The sequence below is a fragment of the Ylistrum balloti genome, unplaced genomic scaffold, assembly GCF_031769215.1.
Source record: "Ylistrum balloti isolate Yb309-2 unplaced genomic scaffold, AGI_CSIRO_Ybal_v1 Utg370970, whole genome shotgun sequence".
NCBI classification, from domain to species: Eukaryota; Metazoa; Mollusca; class Bivalvia; order Pectinida; family Pectinidae; genus Ylistrum; species Ylistrum balloti.
In genome coordinates this window covers 56,869-74,979 of record NW_026782544.1, presented here as the reverse complement: position 1 = coordinate 74,979, position 18,111 = coordinate 56,869, and the positions used below count along the sequence as shown (strand labels likewise).

The 18,111-nt window shown below is 41.0% G+C and overlaps 1 protein-coding gene across 1 annotated transcript in view; it reads right to left on the bottom strand.

Annotated features, from left to right (window-relative positions):
• Window positions 1–16,981, bottom strand: part of LOC132559805 (uncharacterized) — a 28,869-nt gene extending 11,888 nt beyond the window's left edge. Inside the window, exons 1-11 of the mRNA XM_060224431.1 lie at window positions 16,977–16,981; window positions 14,596–14,789; window positions 13,515–13,595; window positions 10,766–10,885; window positions 9,524–9,690; window positions 8,259–8,990; window positions 6,230–6,364; window positions 4,438–5,874; window positions 2,336–3,456; window positions 1,592–1,913; window positions 717–879 (exon numbers count right to left, since the gene is read on the bottom strand). Of these exons, the coding sequence (XP_060080414.1) occupies window positions 717–879; window positions 1,592–1,913; window positions 2,336–3,456; window positions 4,438–5,874; window positions 6,230–6,364; window positions 8,259–8,990; window positions 9,524–9,690; window positions 10,766–10,885; window positions 13,515–13,595; window positions 14,596–14,789; window positions 16,977–16,981 (4,477 nt within the window). The remainder of the gene's footprint in view (window positions 1–716; window positions 880–1,591; window positions 1,914–2,335; window positions 3,457–4,437; window positions 5,875–6,229; window positions 6,365–8,258; window positions 8,991–9,523; window positions 9,691–10,765; window positions 10,886–13,514; window positions 13,596–14,595; window positions 14,790–16,976) is intronic.
• Between the last annotated feature and the right edge of the window lie 1,130 nt (window positions 16,982–18,111).

Here is an 18,111-nt window from a genome sequence, read left to right as displayed (position 1 = left end):
GCTATCAACATGTCACCCTCCAGTGACAGTGTAATTACCTGATATCAACATGTCACCCTCCACTGACTGTGTAATTACCTGCTATCAACATGTCATCCTCCAGTGACAGTGTAATTACCTGCTATCAACATGTCACCCTCCACTGACTGTGTAATTACCTGCTATCAACATGTCACCCTCCAGTGACAGTGTAATTACCTGATATCAACATGTCACCCTCCACTGACTGTGTAATTACCTGCTATCAACATGTCACCCTCCAGTGACAGTGTAATTACCTGCTATCAACATGTCACCCTCCACTGACTGTGTAATTACCTGCTATCAACATGTCACCCTCCACTGACTGTGTAATTACCTGATATCAACATGTCACCCTCCAGGGACAGTGTAATTACCTGCTATCAACATGTCACCCTCCACTGACTGTGTAATTACCTGCTATCAACATGTCACCCTCCACTGACTGTGTAATTACCTGCTATCAACATGTCACCCTCCAGTGACAATGTAATTACCTGATATCAACATGTCACCCTCCACTGACTGTAATTACCTGCTCTCAACATGTCACCCTCCAGTGACAGTGTAATTACCTGCTATCAACATGTCACCCTCCACTGACTGTGTAATTACCGGATATCAACATGTCACCCTCCAGTGACAGTGTAATTACCTGCTACCAACATTCCACCATTCAATAATTGTTAATTTACCTCCTATTAAGATGTCTCCCTCTTTATAGGTGAAGTTGAAGGTATTGATGTTGTTTATACAGATTGTACAGGGGTCACTGTAGCATGCGGATGCTGTATTAACAACTTGGCTTTTCAAGGTTGGATCAGTAATCTGGAGTGAAGCTCCGGCAATGTCGCCGACCTAGATAACATATCAAGGTCAAATCATCAAGAAGACATATTTCAAATGTGTAAAAAAAATTGCTGCTGGTCTTAAATAATCAACAAATAAATAAAAAAAAATTAATAAAATGAAAATTTCACATACCAGTGATATATTTATCAAGGTTTTTTACTAATTCTACTTTTCTTTTACTTTCTAAGCAAGAGGCCGAAAGGGCCTGCATCACTCACCTGGATAATTCAGCTATTCAGGCATTTAATAAAGAATTTAAAATATGTCAAGCAATACCTGATATAATTTCACTAGCGGGTCCTACCCTTGTGGTCAATGAGAGGTTAGATTCACCGTTCATTAAAATTTCTTCAGACCAAACTTGGACAATATCCTTATATGGAAGGACTTTTAAGAAATAACATTTCCCTGATAGGTTTCACTCCTCCCTTCCGTCCCACGGGTTCCAGGGTACACTGTTTATACAGTCCACTTTTTCCACTTTAGGCCTAATTTGGGCAATATCCATTTATTCAAATAGGAGGAGTAAGATTTTAAAGAACTTGCAAAATTTCCCCTTTTGGGCCCCATCCAACAGACAGACAATCAAGGCTGGATACTGCGAGTTATGTTTTAGTAGAAGACCTGTGGCGTACAGTTTTTTCTTCCTTCCAAACATAAAATGGGGTAGTGATTTTATTGGGGTAAGAGTGCTGACAAGGTTACCTAAATCACTCACCAGTTTTGTAGTTGTACCATCATAATAGAATAAGTCAAGTCCAGTATTGCCCTCTCGATCTAGGAAACGGAAGGTGCTTCCAGTCGGATCAACAAAGGAGATTCCTTCCATCTTCTCCATGAGAGTTTCACTCATGGAATCCATGGTTAAGAAAGCTGTACACAATCCATCATAATCAGGTCCACACTTTTCCTTCAGTAGGGCATCCAGGCCGGCAGTAAACGAGTACACTGCATTGATGGTTGGCACCACATAGTTATCCTGGGAGAAGGAGGGACTGTCCATGAAAGGTCTCAGTGGGAATGTACATGGAGTCTTGAACCTGCAGTAAGAAAACAAACATGCATTCAACAATTATGTACAACGATATGACTTTGACAAGAGCCACACGTTACCGGTATGAAATTTCCAAATTTTATTTTTGTAAAGTTACATGAATGAATAGATTACAAGAAGAAAGAATGATAGCTGAACTATATTTTCAATATATCAACCTTTCCTGATGTCGAGTCATGTCGACTAAAATTTTCACACATGTGTCAATTAAACATTTGAAATCATTTTCGCTTTGTGCCAAATGTGTTGTAAATCAAGGCACTAGACCTTTATAATTTGGTTAAGAAAGAAAAAAAATCAACAAAGGAAGTTTTCACGTCGAATGGTATTATAACACAATTTTTATCTGACAATCACAATCTGACATGTCTTTACATTTTATGTGAATTATTCTATTACTAAACTCACACTGATACGCCTGGCAAATCACAAAGGAACAGAGTCATGTAGTACTCAATCAAGAAAGGATATTTCCAAAACATCTCCATTGTTGTTAACGACGTCATGTAGTCAAGGTAACCCTGCACATTTCCCGTTTTAATATTCAACATCAACGACTTTCCTCCACTACCATACTGTTCTGCTAATGTCATCATAGGCATGGGAAACACGTACAGGATGTTGGCAGCTGCTACATTGTTTTTACGTGCTTGGAACATAGCTATTGAGTCAGCAGCATTGGTCCACATTATAACTACCTGACTTGTGCTAATCGCAATATTCTGTACAATGTCTGCTGCTGGAGAAGAATCGCTGACCATGAAAGATTGAAGAATACAAAGTCCCTCCTGTGAAGCAACAGTTTGGAATGTTGATAAGCCCGCCAGACCATAATCAGAATCGGAATAGACAACAGTTAAGAATCTAAAATTCATAGATTTTACAAGTTTTGCCATGGAAACTGATAGAGTGACGTCCCCTTCAACGGTACGGAAGAATGTTGGGAATAATTCTTCATTGTTTAGTGGTTCACTAGAGGCAAATGGACTAATAAGAGGCAAGTTGAGAGTCATAGCGGCATCCTTCATGTCAATTACTGCCGCTGTACTGTCGGTGATCCATGCTTTGACATTTCTGGCATGCAGCATCTCTGAATCTGGGTTGCTTGGTGATACAGGCAGAAGTCCAGCATACAGATTGGCCACCAAATCAAGTGAACGTCCCTGGACATTACAATGATCAAATAAAAGTGTTCCCAAGGAAACGCCATTCAAACTCACAGGCGACATTTTGGAATTTATCTGTTGAAGGGCGTATGTGACTGCAGTAAAGAACTGTACTCCATTAGAAGCCCTCAACCATCCGCAGGCAAACGGATCATAATCGGACACAGAGTGTACACCAAACATGCCTCCGATCTGGATATCTCCTGGAATATCAACCATGGCATTAGATGATGCAGCAACATAGCTACACTCGGCACAACTTCCAGGACAACTAGATTTGAAATCTGCTCCAGTCCCAGTTGGGTATTGAATATTATTGGCAGCCAGTGTAAACAGCCCTTCTCTCACGTTGTAGTTACCAACCTGTAACAAATTTACAAAACATTAAAGAACAATAAATGAACAACTGAAAACATCATTGATCCTAAATTAAGCCTTATTAATTTTACCTGTCCCCCTAAACACATGTCCCCTATCATGCTTCATTAATACATGTCCCCTACCTGGCCCCCTAAACACATGTCCCCTACCATGCCTCATTAATACATGTCCCCTACTATGCCTCATTAATACATGTCCCCTACCTGGCCCCCTAAACACATGTCCCCTACTATGCCTCATTAATACATGTCCCTAACCATGGCTCATCAAGTCCCTACAGGTCCAATAAACTTTCTGAGGATCAGAAATGATTCTCTAATCACAATAATGTTTTCAATCAAATTTTCATGAATCAATTCAAGCATTAAAAAGGAGTCGATATTTTGAAGCAAAAATTGAAGCTAATTTCCCCTTTTGGGGCCTCGCCTTTAAGTCTCTAAGGGTCACAATCAAATTTCTGAATTTCAAAAATGTTTTTTTAATGTTGTTTCAGACCAAATTTGGTTGAAATTCATTCAAGAATTAAGAAAGAGTAGCATATTAAAGCAAAATATTGTCTTATTTTCCCTTTTGGGGCCCATCACCATATCCCTAAGGGTCAAATCAAATTTCTGAATTTAACAAAAAATTGCCTACCCTAACTGATGAATCAGGCCAAAGCTTGTTGAAATCCAACCACGCAGAAAGGAGGAGTAGGGTTTTAAATCTAATTTCAGCACCTCCCCCTTTGGGCCCTTAAGGGTCGAATCAAAAATCTTGATTTAAAAAATGATAACCCTCATCCATTGATACAACAAACCAAATTTGGTAGAAATCCATCTGGGTATGAAAGAGGAGTAGGGTTGTAAAGAAAAGTTTACGCATCACAAGTTGCATGACGACGGACAAAACATGATGGCTAAAGGTCATCTTGACCCTTCTGGTCACAACATAATAAAATCTGAATTTCAACAGATAACTTACGTTAACATATCCACTGCCCTGCCTATAATTTAGGATGTTGAATCCGTTTGTGCCTTCACCATGTCTCATCTGAAAAAGTGAGTTGGACTCTCCAGTGAACGAAGTGTTCTGAATGTAATGGTTGAGCATATCCATAGCTTTTGGATCAGCACGGAATTGAACACAAACTCCTGTATAGGTGGCACCACAGTAATGCTTTAATGTAGCATCGAGTGCTTTAGAGACAGCATACACAGAGTCAATCATGTATGATAACTGGAATGGATTTTCGTAATTTGGTCCACTTGTGATAGGGCTATTTCCACATTCTCCTGGATAGTCACTCTTTGCTTCAGCATCAATGTAGCAATTGAAAGTAACCTGATACCATTCCTTAAAGCCTGGAACATTTCCAGCTGTGCGAGGATCTAGACCGTTGATCCATGCCCGGAAACCAGATATAGGGGACGCCATTGGCTCTAAAATGAGGCTGCCATGAGCAATATCTTCTAGCCCAGAAACAGAGCTCAGACGACTTCCCCAGCTTGCAGTTCCAATAAACAACATCTTGCCAACAAGACCCTTAGCCTTGGCACTTGACATCAGGCCCCTGATATCTGCCTGGTTTACAAACAGTATGACAACAGCAGCTGCAGGTTTTTCCTGAATCTCGTCAATCACCTGATCGTAATTGCCATCCTCTGATACCATGTGTGATGCAGATATGCACACCTTTGCTAATGCTGCATATTCGCGGAGCTTTCCAATTACTTCCATGTCGTAATTGGATGACTGGACTGTCTGCACATAGAACCATCCCATATTAGACAGAATATTTATGAGCGCTGTGGTCATCTGCTCAGCTCCTGCACTGGCTCGTGTGAAGTATGGAAACATTTCCTTATCTGCAAACGAATAACTGCCTGCTACTGTACCAACTTCTGGCACCATATTCGAACCTAAACCCAGGGAGAAGTCAGCCTGTCCATCAACAACAGCTTTGATTGCATGTGGGTCCACCATATGCCCCATTTTGTCCATTACGTTGTTCCGGCCGTCTAGGATGTTGTTTATAAACATCCTACCGATAAGAGGATGGCTACAGATATCAGCCACCAGTCCTCCCAGACTCACACCGTTTAAGACACCAGGTAGTGCAGTTTTGGCTGTGTTGATAGCGTACTGAAATGCCACTGCCTCGGCCATTCCCATGCCACTCGGAAGGCCACAGGATAGGGGATCCATTCCTGCATAGTGACCGTTGACCAGTCCAGCAATGACGACATCACCAGGCGTGTACAAGAATTCCACCATGTCCCTAGGGATCTCACAATACATACACCCAGGGCTGGGGCAGGATGTCGAAGGCAGGCTGGTAAGTGCACTGGTTCGAAGTTCATCGTACATCATTATGTCTGGTATATTGAGACTAAGGGCACCAGACTGATAACTTCCCACCTGTAATTCATACAATTTTATCATATAAAACCAATCTTAAGAACAGGTTTACGGAAGATTTGAAGTTAAAAGAATTTGATTAGTGTGTTAATAGATTATCTTCCTTGATAATTTGCTAAAAAGTGAGAGGATTATGTAATAACTAATCCAAAATTGTACTTTTGAAATCACAACAGAAAATTAGAAAATGTGTTATTGATACAAGACTGAAATAAGCTCTCATTGATTTGGAACTTCTTTGCTTGTCCCAATCACGTACTGTAACATATAACTTGTAATAGTTACATAACATGAATGAAAAGAGTGATTTCTTTTGTAAAATATTGACACAAAGTATAAATCTAGCATTTCTCACCTCCACAAAGGAGTAGCCGGGACCATTTTTATTATTGTAGTTATATACAGTGAAGTCCTGAGTAGTGATGTCCCCATTTTTATCAAACTTGACTCTGTGTCCCAAAAGGGAAGTGATACCTTGTGCAGAGGAAAACTGCAAAACAAAATGATAACACAGAAATCAACACTAATTTATAGGTCCTTAAATATCTTTTGATAATCATGAACAAATTTACTGATGGAATTTGAAATTATGGAAAATTGTTGAAAACATTGTGAAATGAATTAGTGTTAAAATTTCATGATCAGAGTAATGAAGTTACTGAAAGGCTGAACATGTTGATTACTAGTAGTGTGAGATTTAACCCATCATACGTGTTAATAGCAGATGAAAATTGACATTTCAATATATTTCCCATCAAATCATCAAGTGAAATTTGTGCAAAATGTACGATTCAAGGAAGAAATTTGAAGTTTCAAATTAAGAGATTGCCACTAGCAGTGGTATTGTATAGTGTACTTAGAACAGCTAGATTTATAAATGGTTTGTTTTGCTATCTTAAAAACCTGTACTGTGGATTCATTTATTTTCGTTGGGTTCAATTTTCGTTGTTTCTACAAATTAGACAGTTTCGTGGACTCATAAATTCGTGGATTTTTGATTTTGTGGGAAAAAAACAAAAACGTTAGAATTTTCTCTTTTTGCTTCCAGTCGAATTTTTTTCTGTTTGTATTAAGGCTATGTTCACAGGAATTAACACTAATGACAAGAATAAAAGAACGGTTTTTTTCAAGATGGCGTCCTGTGTTTTTATAACGCTGTTTACAACAGTCTCGCATTAAAATATCAAACCACAAATCAGTATATATCCTGGCGTGTAATCAATCGGTAATTATCAGAAACAATTGTTTTCAGTGGATAAACATTGTGTGCTGATCAGTCGGTGTACCGCAGTCATATGAAAACACCACGCGTATCGATTGGACCAAACAAGATCTGCATTATTAATAATTATTGTGAACCTGTAGTCGGATAGAAATACGGATCAAATCTTCAATCGACAGGATGGTCCGATCAAGCCTAGTGTCCACAGTGTCGCTAACGACTGCGATCCCATCATACTTAGCATCACAATGGGTACTTACCCTTTGTTATGTTTAATAATATATAATTATATATCGTTGACACCAATTTAGCGTATCCATGTCGAGCCTCAGAACCCGACTCCCGACTAATTACGGGGCTTCTGTCATTACCGGTGGACGTTTCCGGTGTCGGCAAAGATTACTTGGTCAAATTTCAAAATTACTTTAGTAAGTAGTTCATATTTCGTTGTGTTTTTAAATTCGTGGATTTGCTCATCCACGAAAACAACGAAAATTGGACCCCCACGAAATAAAATAAATCCACAGTATGTAAAGTGTGCAATCTTTCGTGAAAAATCTAAGGTCCAAACTGAAGAGTGCACACATCAAGTAACTCTAGGAAGATCAAAGATTTGCAAGTCGCCCTAATCGATTGTCGGGATTAATCATTTAATATGAAAAAAAAAAAAAAAAAATTATTATATGTAAACTCTCCATCTCATCCAAAAAAGGACAAACAGCTTAACAGTGTGAATGTAACTAGCATCACAGTGGCCTGTGAGAAACACACAGAATTATGGGAACAACGATATCGATTCTTAGCTGTCAATCTAACGGTTGGCAACAAGTGATGATCAGTGACTGTGAGAGTCATAAAGACTCTTTAAGAATAGATTTTAAAATAATAAATATAATTAGTGACATCATAGATATGATCACAATACGCCTATTTTTAAGTTTCATATTGATATTTGTAAAATTGATGGAATGGAGAGTTAATTTTTTCCTCGATCACTGGCAGCAGTGTGCATTATGTGTCACACTTGGGGTCAGCGTTGCAAACCCTGACCACTGTAGTATTTTTTCATTATCAGTCCAGGAGTAATAAATCATAAAAATATATATATCGGGTTGATTAAGAACTAAATGAGACGTCATAGGAGTACTAATAGCAGACATACCTGGAAGTCAACGTTGCGGAGGTAATTGAAAAATTCGCTACTAGAGAGAGATTGGAGTGCAGAACAGTATGTTCCTGTTGACCCACATCGGTCACCTTGAGCCACACGTAAAGCGGACGCATAGGCAAATACTGCCTTAATGGTCGTCTCAACGTGTATCACCTGTTTGTAATCAGCTTCTTTTTGTGCTGAACTGAGGTTTGGACACAGATTTAGAGAGTTATAGGGCGCGTAGTTAACTCCACTTAAGCGACAATTGTACATGGTCATGTACCAGTCTTTATACCAAGGGTTTTCTGAAGATGGGTTGTTCTCATCAAGGCCCAAAAAGTAATCTCTAAACTCTGTCACAGTGACCGTCCTTGGACCTATAAAAATGGTTCCCCTTGCAAGAGGTGATGCGTAGCTCTCCATTAAATTCATATCTGTCAACATCCATTGCAATTTTCCTGCATCTGGTATGTTCTCCAATGCACTAAAAAGCTTCAAAGACAGAGTTGCGGAGCCAACATATAATCCAGCATCGACACCATAGTTGACGATTCCTGCCAATCGCTGTTGAATATCTGTAACTGATCCAGATACGGGAATAGAAATTCCCTTTATAATACATACAGACTTTTTGTATGCCATATGCATGAAGGTATTGTAGCCATCCTTTCCATAAACACTGTCAGAATACACAACCACCACTTTCTTCCATGACATCCTTTCAAGGACAGCAAGCATAGCCTGTGGAATCAATGGTCACATTATAGGTTTTATCAATAACTGTCTTTAACCAGGTCTAACAATTCAATTGAAATATAGTATCTTTTTTTCAAATATTCAAAGAAATTTGAAAAAGTCTTTGTGAATAAAAAAGACAAAAAAAGAAAAAAAAAAACACAAGAGGCCCATAGGGCCTTATCACTCACCTGGTTCACTTTGCTGAAATTGATTAATTTAACGAAAGGAAATGCATTTTAAAAAATAATCTTTGCCCCAAATCCCTAGGGGTTGAATCAAATTTCTGAAATTAAGAATTATTTGCAAATTCCTACTGATGTTGCAGAGAAAAATATGAATGAATTCCATTCAAGCATTAAGGGAGAGCAGCGTTTTGTCTAACTACCTGTTTGGGCCCCATCCCCAGATCCCTAGGGGCCCAATCAAACACCTAATGATATTTCAGACAAAATTTGGTTGAAATCCTCCTAGGCGTTAAGCAGGAACAATGTTTTCACCTGTTCAATAGGGTATAAAATCAGTCATGTGGTACAAACCTCTGTCTGGGAAACGAGATTTGGAGTAGTTCTCATAAAGTAGGGGTAATCTGTCTTCTCACTCAGTTCGGCTGACACAGCACGTGGTGACACAACAGAGGCAGGAATCTTGGCTGTTAATGCTGCTACAGGCTTGGAGGTCCAACTGGACATTGGTCCGAGGATACCTATATGGAGAATATTGTAGTGATGACATAAATAATGAAGATGGATGGACCTTCAACTTGGAAAAATGACTGAGAAATATTCTTGGACATATTTAGAGAAGCTGTCTTTGGAATTCCATCTAAATATTGGAACTCTAACTAAATGCAGTGAGACCAGAATTCTGGAGGAGTTGTTTAAAGCCTGAAGATTTCATGACTGTTATACAGGGTTGCCTCCCTTCAAATATGTATTAACCATGATAATCATATAATCCTTATTCTGGTAACAGTATTCCACTGGAGAAATGGTCTTGCTCAAACATCTCTTGAAAGTTCTACAAAGAAAACAAGTGCCCAGATGACCAAGATCAGAGTTACCTCCATTATATAAATGTACCACAAATGTTGCTTCGGTGCATTTTCTTTCACTGAATTACAACAATTATGTTCCGATTTATCCATCAACACAAGAATTTTATTCAACAATTTGAAGAAAATTATGCATTCAAACTAAATATAGTTTGCCATAAATATATATAATTCGTAATAAAATATTTTGACTACACAAATACTCTCGTCTAAGAAGACCAATTTGGCTTTCATATTTATCAGAATTATATGACCAAGACAATGCAGTAATGCAAACAAAATATGAAAATCAACCAAGGTTTGCATCAATGCATTATGACTATTTGTTTTTAAAAATGAAGTTCTAATAGACACATCATATTGTATTCATGCCTTGTTTCAGTCGGATTCTTTAGATTTATTCATTGCTTAAAATTTTAACTTATTTCAGATAAATTTTAAAGCAAAATTCTGATTAGTTGGCCAGAACTTTTAAGGAATCTTATAACAGTTTTAATTGAGGTCCTTATTTATTTCAATGCCTCTGCTAGGATTCAAACCTGGTACCCCTGTCTTACTGGTCTGACAACCGATCAAGCTAAAGAGAATTTTGTGTACTCTCTAGCTGAGTGATATGTTGTAGCTAGTATTTCACCAGGGTTACACAAAGCATCAATTTGTGAATAAAGTCCACAGAATATTAAACTTTCTGAGGCTTGAAAGATGTCATGAAGACAGAAATACTTGCCTAGATTGATGGTGCTTCCTGTCGTACAGGAAGTGGAAGCACTGGAGATTTGTGGGTAAAATCTGTTCACTGCTTTTACTGCCATCATCTGGGAAAAGCATGTGTCATACACCTTCATCCCTGTACAATAAAAAATAAAATAGGAACTCCAAAGTTTACATAGAAAAAACATGATCACATCAGTGATGTCACTTATCTAAATTCCTTTAGTTTTTATCTATATACATATACTGAAACTGCTATAGAAGTGTTGGGTGATTATTAGACAAAGATTTAATGATCTACGTGTATTTGATAATAATGTCTTGTTTCTTCACAGCTACATCTATCTTGATAGAACATGTATATACAGAATTGAAAATAAAGGCAACAGGACTTGTAAGACTAGCTTAATTAAACTCCTGGGATGAAGTTTACTGCATGACTTACCCAGTCAGTCTCTAGAGATGAAGTTTACTGTATGACTTACCTCGTCAGTCTCCAGAGATGAAGTTTACTGTATGACTTACCCAGTCAGTCTCTAGAGATGAAGTTTACTGTATGACTTACCTCGTCAGTCTCCAGAGATGAAGTTTACTGTATGACTTACCCAGTCAGTCTCCAGAGATGAAGTTTACTGTATGACTTACCCAGTCAGTCTCCAGAGATGAAGTTTACTGTATGACTTACCTCGTCAGTCTCCAGAGATGAAGTTTACTGTTGGACTTACCTCGTCAGTCTCCAGAGATGAAGTTTACTGTATGACTTACCCAGTCAGTCTCCAGAGATGAAGTTTACTGTTTGACTTACCCAGTCAGTCTCCAGAGATGAAGTTTACTGTTGGACTTACCCAGGCGGACTCCAGGGATGTAGTTTACTGTTGGACTTACCCAGTCAGTCTCCAGAGATGAAGTTTACTGTTGGACTTACCCAGGCGGACTCCAGGGATGTAGTTTAATGTGTTGACTTACCCAGGCGGACTCCAGGGATGTAGTTTAATGTGTTGACTTACCCAGGCGGACTCCAGGGATGTAGTTTAATGTGTTGACTTACCCAGGCGGACTCCAGGGATGTAGTTTAATGTGTTGACTTACCCAGACTTGTACCCAGGCGGCGGACTCCAGGGATGTCCAGTGTTGATGAAGTTTAATGTGTTGACTTACCCAGGCGGACTCCAGGGATGTAGTTTAATGTGTTGACTTACCCAGGCGGACTCCAGGGATGTAGTTTAATGTGTTGACTTACCCAGGCGGACTCCAGGGATGTAGTTTAATGTGTTGACTTACCCAGGCGGACTCCAGGGATGTAGTTTAATGTGTTGATGTGTGTGTTTAATGTGTTGACTTACCCAGGCGGACTCCAGGGATGTAGTTTAATGTGTTGACTTACCCAGGCGGACTCCAGGGATGTAGTTTAATGTGTTGACTTACCCAGGCGGACTCCAGGGATGTAGTTTAATGTGTTGACTTACCCAGGCGGACTCCAGGGATGTAGTTTAATGTGTTGACTTACCCAGGCGGACTCCAGGGATGTAGTTTAATGTGTTGACTTACCCAGGCGGACTCCAGGGATGTAGTTTAATGTGTTGACTTACCCAGGCGGACTCCAGGGATGTAGTTTAATGTGTTGACTTACCCAGGGATGTAGTTTAATGTGTTGACTTACCCAGGCGGATGTAGGGATGTAGTTTAATGTGTTGACTTACCCAGGCGGACTCCAGGGATGTAGTTTAATGTGTTGACTTACCCAGGCGGACTCCAGGGATGTAGTTTAATGTGTTGACTTACCCAGGCGGACTCCAGGGATGTAGTTTAATGTGTTGACTTACCCAGGCGGACTTACCCCAGGCGGACTCCAGGGATGTAGTTTAATGTGTTGACTTACCCAGGCGGACTCCAGGGATGTAGTTTAATGTGTTGACTTACCCAGGCGGACTCCAGGGATGTAGTTTAATGTGTTGACTTACCCAGGCGGACTCCAGGGATGTAGTTTAATGTGTTGACTTACCCAGGCGGACTCCAGGGATGTAGTTTAATGTGTTGACTTACCCAGGCGGACTCCAGGGATGTAGTTTAATGTGTTGACTTACCCAGGCGGACTCCAGGGATGTAGTTTAATGTGTTGACTTACCCAGGCGGACTCCAGGGATGTAGTTTAATGTGTTGACTTACCCAGGCGGACTCCAGGGATGTAGTTTAATGTGTTGACTTACCCAGGCGGACTCCAGGGATGTAGTTTAATGTGTTGTGGTTTAATGTGTTGACTTCCAGGGACTTACCCAGGCGGACTCCAGGGATGTAGTTTAATGTGTTGACTTACCCAGGCGGACTCCAGGGATGTAGTTTAATGTGTTGACTTACCCAGGCGGACTCCAGGGATGTAGTTTAATGTGTTGACTTACCCAGGCGGACTCCAGGGATGTAGTTTAATGTGTTGACTTACCCAGGCGGACTCCAGGGATGTAGTTTAATGTGTTGACTTACCCAGGCGGACTCCAGGGATGTAGTTTAATGTGTTGACTTACCCAGGCGGACTCCAGGGATGTAGTTTAATGTGTTGACTTACCCAGGCGGACTCCAGGGATGTAGTTTAATGTGTTGACTTACCCAGGCGGACTCCAGGGATGTAGTTTAATGTGTTGACTTACCCAGGCGGACTCCAGGGATGTAGTTTAATGTGTTGACTTACCCAGGCGGACTCCAGGGATGTAGTTTAATGTGTTGACTTACCCAGGCGGACTCCAGGGATGTAGTTTAATGTGTTGACTTACCCAGGCGGACTCCAGGGATGTAGTTTAATGTGTTGACTCTGTTGAGGGCCCATCTGGCTGCTTCATATACCTGAATCATTTCTGCGAGGAAATCAGAGGATAGACACATGAAATCTCTATAACAAAGCCATTCAGAGGCATCACAATCACACAACAATATTATCAACATTAAGCCAAAACCAGGTCCTGTGTCTTCCTCCTAATTTGTTCAATCTTCACTCCTTGTAAAGGAATACTAAGCATTTATTAGGTTGGGCAAATTAAAGATTATATTGAAATTTCTCATTTCAGTTTGTTGCATCCAAACATAATGACTGGTTTTGTCTTCCTTGGGATCTTTGGTTTGTTAGGCTGACTACACATATATTTCACTACCCCTGGCCCCACCTCCCTCTCCATCACCATCTCTCTCTTTGTTAGGCTGACTACACATATATTTCACTACCCCTGGCCCCACCTCCCTCTCCATCACCATCTCTCTCTTTGTTAGGCTGACTACACATATATTTCACTACTCCTGGCCCCACCTCCCTCTCCATCACCATCTCTCTCTTTGTTAGGCTGACTACACATATATTTCTCTTTGTTACTACCCCTGGCCCCACCTCCCTCTCCATCACCATCTCTCTCTCTACACATTGTTAGGCTGACTACACATATATTTCACTACTCCTGGCCCCACCTCCCTCTCCATCACCATCTCTACCTTTGTTAGGCTGACTACACATATATTTCACTACCCCTGGCCCCACCTCCCTCTCCATCACCATCTCTCTCTTTGTTAGGCTGACTACACATATATTTCACTACCCCTGGCCCCACCTCCCTCTCCATCACCATCTCTACCTTTGTTAGGCTGACTACACATATATTTCACTACTCCTGGCCCCACCTCCCTCTCCATCACCATCTCTACCTTTGTTAGGCTGACTACACATATATTTCACTACTCCTGGCCCCACCTCCCTCTCCATCACCATCTCTACCTTTGTTAGGCTGACTACACATATATTTCACTTCTCCTGGCCCCACCTCCCTCTCCATCCCATTTCAAGAATCAGAAATCAAAAGACATCCTTACCTTTGTGAGGCTGACCACAAGCATATCCCCCCAAAATTGGACTTCGCATCCCAAACAGTCCACCTATAATAGCGTTGGCATTGGTCATCTGGACGTCCACTTCTCTACGCGAGGCATCACATGTTTCCTTCTCTAGATTTTGACCACTGGTCAAAGTCACCACTAAGACCAGAGTACACAGCAACTGGACACCACTAGTTGAACAAACAATTATCTATTAGCTATCATTGGTTAACAAAATGGCAGTAACAACTATACAATGGAATATCAGTAAAATACATAGACAAGAGATCCATGGGTGCTCCGAATCACAATCACCATCGATGCAAAGGCTGAAAGTGAAACGTGATTGACTGAAAATTTGAAATATCTATCGGCAAAAATGCTGCAGACAAGCAATTTTCATAGTCACTGGTGTTTAGAAAGAAAATTTTAGAGACAAACCCCTGTGCAACAGAGGTGCCCTTGACATGGCTGTGTATTCCGCAGTCAAGGTTGAATGAACTGTTGGTAAATGAACGACTAGATCACCTCTGTGGAACTCTTTTGTGTTAATATAAAGAGGTAGAGGTAGTGTAGGGGCTCGTTACAATAAATACAAACTAGAAAAAGTAAGACCAAACGTAATAATTTTATACTAAATCTAGTTAAAAACTTAAAAACAACAGGTAAAATTTGAGTTTGTATCATCACATGTAGATATACCTGGTAATGAAAGAGCTGATGATCTAGCTAAACAAGAGGCCTAGAGAGCCTTGTTGGGTGGGGAGTGTAGGGGACAAGGTTTCAAAATAGAGGGGTGGGGAGTTGTAGGGGACAGGGTGTCTAGATAGAGGGGTGGGGAGGTGTATGGGACAGGGTGTCTAGATAGAGGGATGGGGAGGTGTAGGGGTCAGGGTGTCAAAATAGAGGGTTGGGTAGGTGTAAAGGACAGGGTGTCAAAATAGAGGGGTGGGGAGGTGTAGGGGACAGGGTTTCAAAATAGAGGGGTGGGAAGGTGTAGGGGACAGGGTGTCAAGATAGACGGATGGAGAGGTGTAGGGGACAGGGTGTCAAGATAGTGGGGTGGGAAGGTGTAGGGGACAAGGTGTCAAGATAGAGGGGTGGGAAGGTGTAGGGGACAGGCTGTCATGATAGAGGGGTGGGGAGGTGTAGGGGACAGGCTGTAAAGATAGAGGGGTGGGGAGATATAGGGGACAGGGTTGTAGGGGACAGGGTGTCTAGATAGAGGGGTGGGGAGGTGTATGGGACAGGGTGTCTAGATAGAGGGATGGGGAAGTGTAGGGGTCAGGGTGTCAAAATAGAGGGTTGGGTAGGTGTAAAGGACAGGGTGTCAAAATAGAGGGGTGGGGAGGTGTAGGGGACAGGGTTTCAAAATAGAGGGGTGGGAAGGTGTAGGGGACAGGGTGTCAAGGTAGACGGATGGGGAGGTGTAGGGGACAGGGTGTCAAGATAGTGGGGTGGAAAGGTGTAGGGGACAGGCTGTCAAAATAGAGGGGTGGGGAGGTGTAGGGGACAGGGTGTCAAGATAGAGGGGTGGGAAGGTGTAGGGGACAGGCTGTTTTGATAGAGGGGTGGGGAGGTGTAGGGGACAGGCTGTAAAGACAGAGGGTTGGGGAGGTGTAGGGGACAGGGTGTCAAGATGGAGGGGTGGGGAAGTGTAGGGGACAGGGTGTCAAGATAGACGGGTGGGGAGGTGTAGGGGACAGGGTGTCAAGATAGAGGGTGGGGAGGTGTAGGGGACAGGGTGTCACAATAGTGGGGTGGGGAGGTGTAGGAGACAGGGTGTCAAGATAGAGGGGTGGGGAGATATAGGGGACAGGGTGTCAAGATAGAGGGGTGGGGAGATATAGGGGACAGGGTGTCCAGATATAGGGGTGGGGAGGTGTAGGAGACAGGCTGTCAAGATAGTGGAGTTGGGAGGTGTATGGAACAGGGTGTCACAATAGTGGGGTGGGGAGGTGTAGGAGACAGGGTGTCAAGATAGAGGGGTGGGGAGATATAGGGGACAGGGTGTCAAGATAGAGAGGTGGGGAGATATAGGGGACAGGGTGTCCAGATATAGGGGTGGGGAGGTGTAGGGGACAGGCTGTCAAGATAGTGGAGTTGGGAGGTGTATGGAACAGGGTGTCAAATGATTGTATGGGTATCAGTATTCGGTAAGGAGAAATTATCTCTCAATAAAAAGTTTAGTGCTTGTATGGAATTATTTTTTGAAGATATCGCAGGTTTTTAGTTTTGTTTTTTTAATTATTATTTTACGAAACACTTACCTGGAAATCGATCATTGTTAGATATAAACAACATATATATACATATATTCCAAAACATTCACAAATCGTTATACTCCTCCCGGCGTAGCTGTATACATCATACATTACCTCATGTTGAAAAGGCAACTGAAGGCGATATTTCGCCCTGTCCCTCCGAAAGTTGTCCACACGGATACAAGTTATCCTCACAGATTCTCGGCCCCTGGATCCGAGGTTTCTCTCCCTCGTGCTCACAGAAACAGCAGCCCAACCCAACGTTGTGGCCCTTCCAATGTTTTGCACGGTAGTAGCCCAGTTGTAAAAATAACCGTTCTATTTTTAGATCATTCAGTAGACTGGCTTACCTGTGTGAAAACTGGTTCGGCAAGTCTGACAACCTTCAAAGTGGGCGGGGCTTGAAATCTCATTTGCATACAAAATGGACATAGGTACACATAGCCTGATGACGTTAAATAAACATATTACGTTAGACAAAAAATAATACAAAGGGACGTTGGTGTAACAAGGTTGTTCATCACTTTCACATGTTTATCATGAATCTATAAATCTTTCTTTAATAATAATATGTTTAAAATGTGATTAAAATGACAATATGGTTAATAACGGTATCGTAAGGACCTTGTAAGAAAAGTCGGATGTTTAATTAGTTTTCTCTCAGCTTTAAAGTTTTCCTTCTGCTTGCTGCTTCGAAATAGTATTATTTACATTTCCTTTGTTACCCCAGAATTACTATTGAACACATGCAATTAACAATATCTTTCGAAACAATTTCCCCCGTTTTACGCTGTAAATTAAAGCTGACCTGCAGTCTTCAGCTGAGACGCGCATAATTGTCACGCGCCGCTCTCCGGTGAGTATCACAGAAACCGGACGTGATTTTAAGTAACAGCTATTTAGGAAATAATTGTTATATTTAACACATAGAACGTGCACATCATGTGTGTTGACAATACATAATCATATATACGGCAAAATGCGTTGTTCTTGAACTTATATTTAAGACCAGACAGATCTGAACTCTCATCAGTGTTTGTGAAATATGTTTGTGTGCAAGTCTTTCATTAAATGAAATATGCAATTTGTCCCATATATTTTTTTAGCCGGCTATGTTATAAATTTATCCTATATTTCATCTAGAATATTGGCTGTTATAAATTTATCCTATATTTTCTCTAGAATACCGGCTATGTTATTAATTTATTCTATATTTTAAATAGAATACCGGCTATGTTATTAATTTATC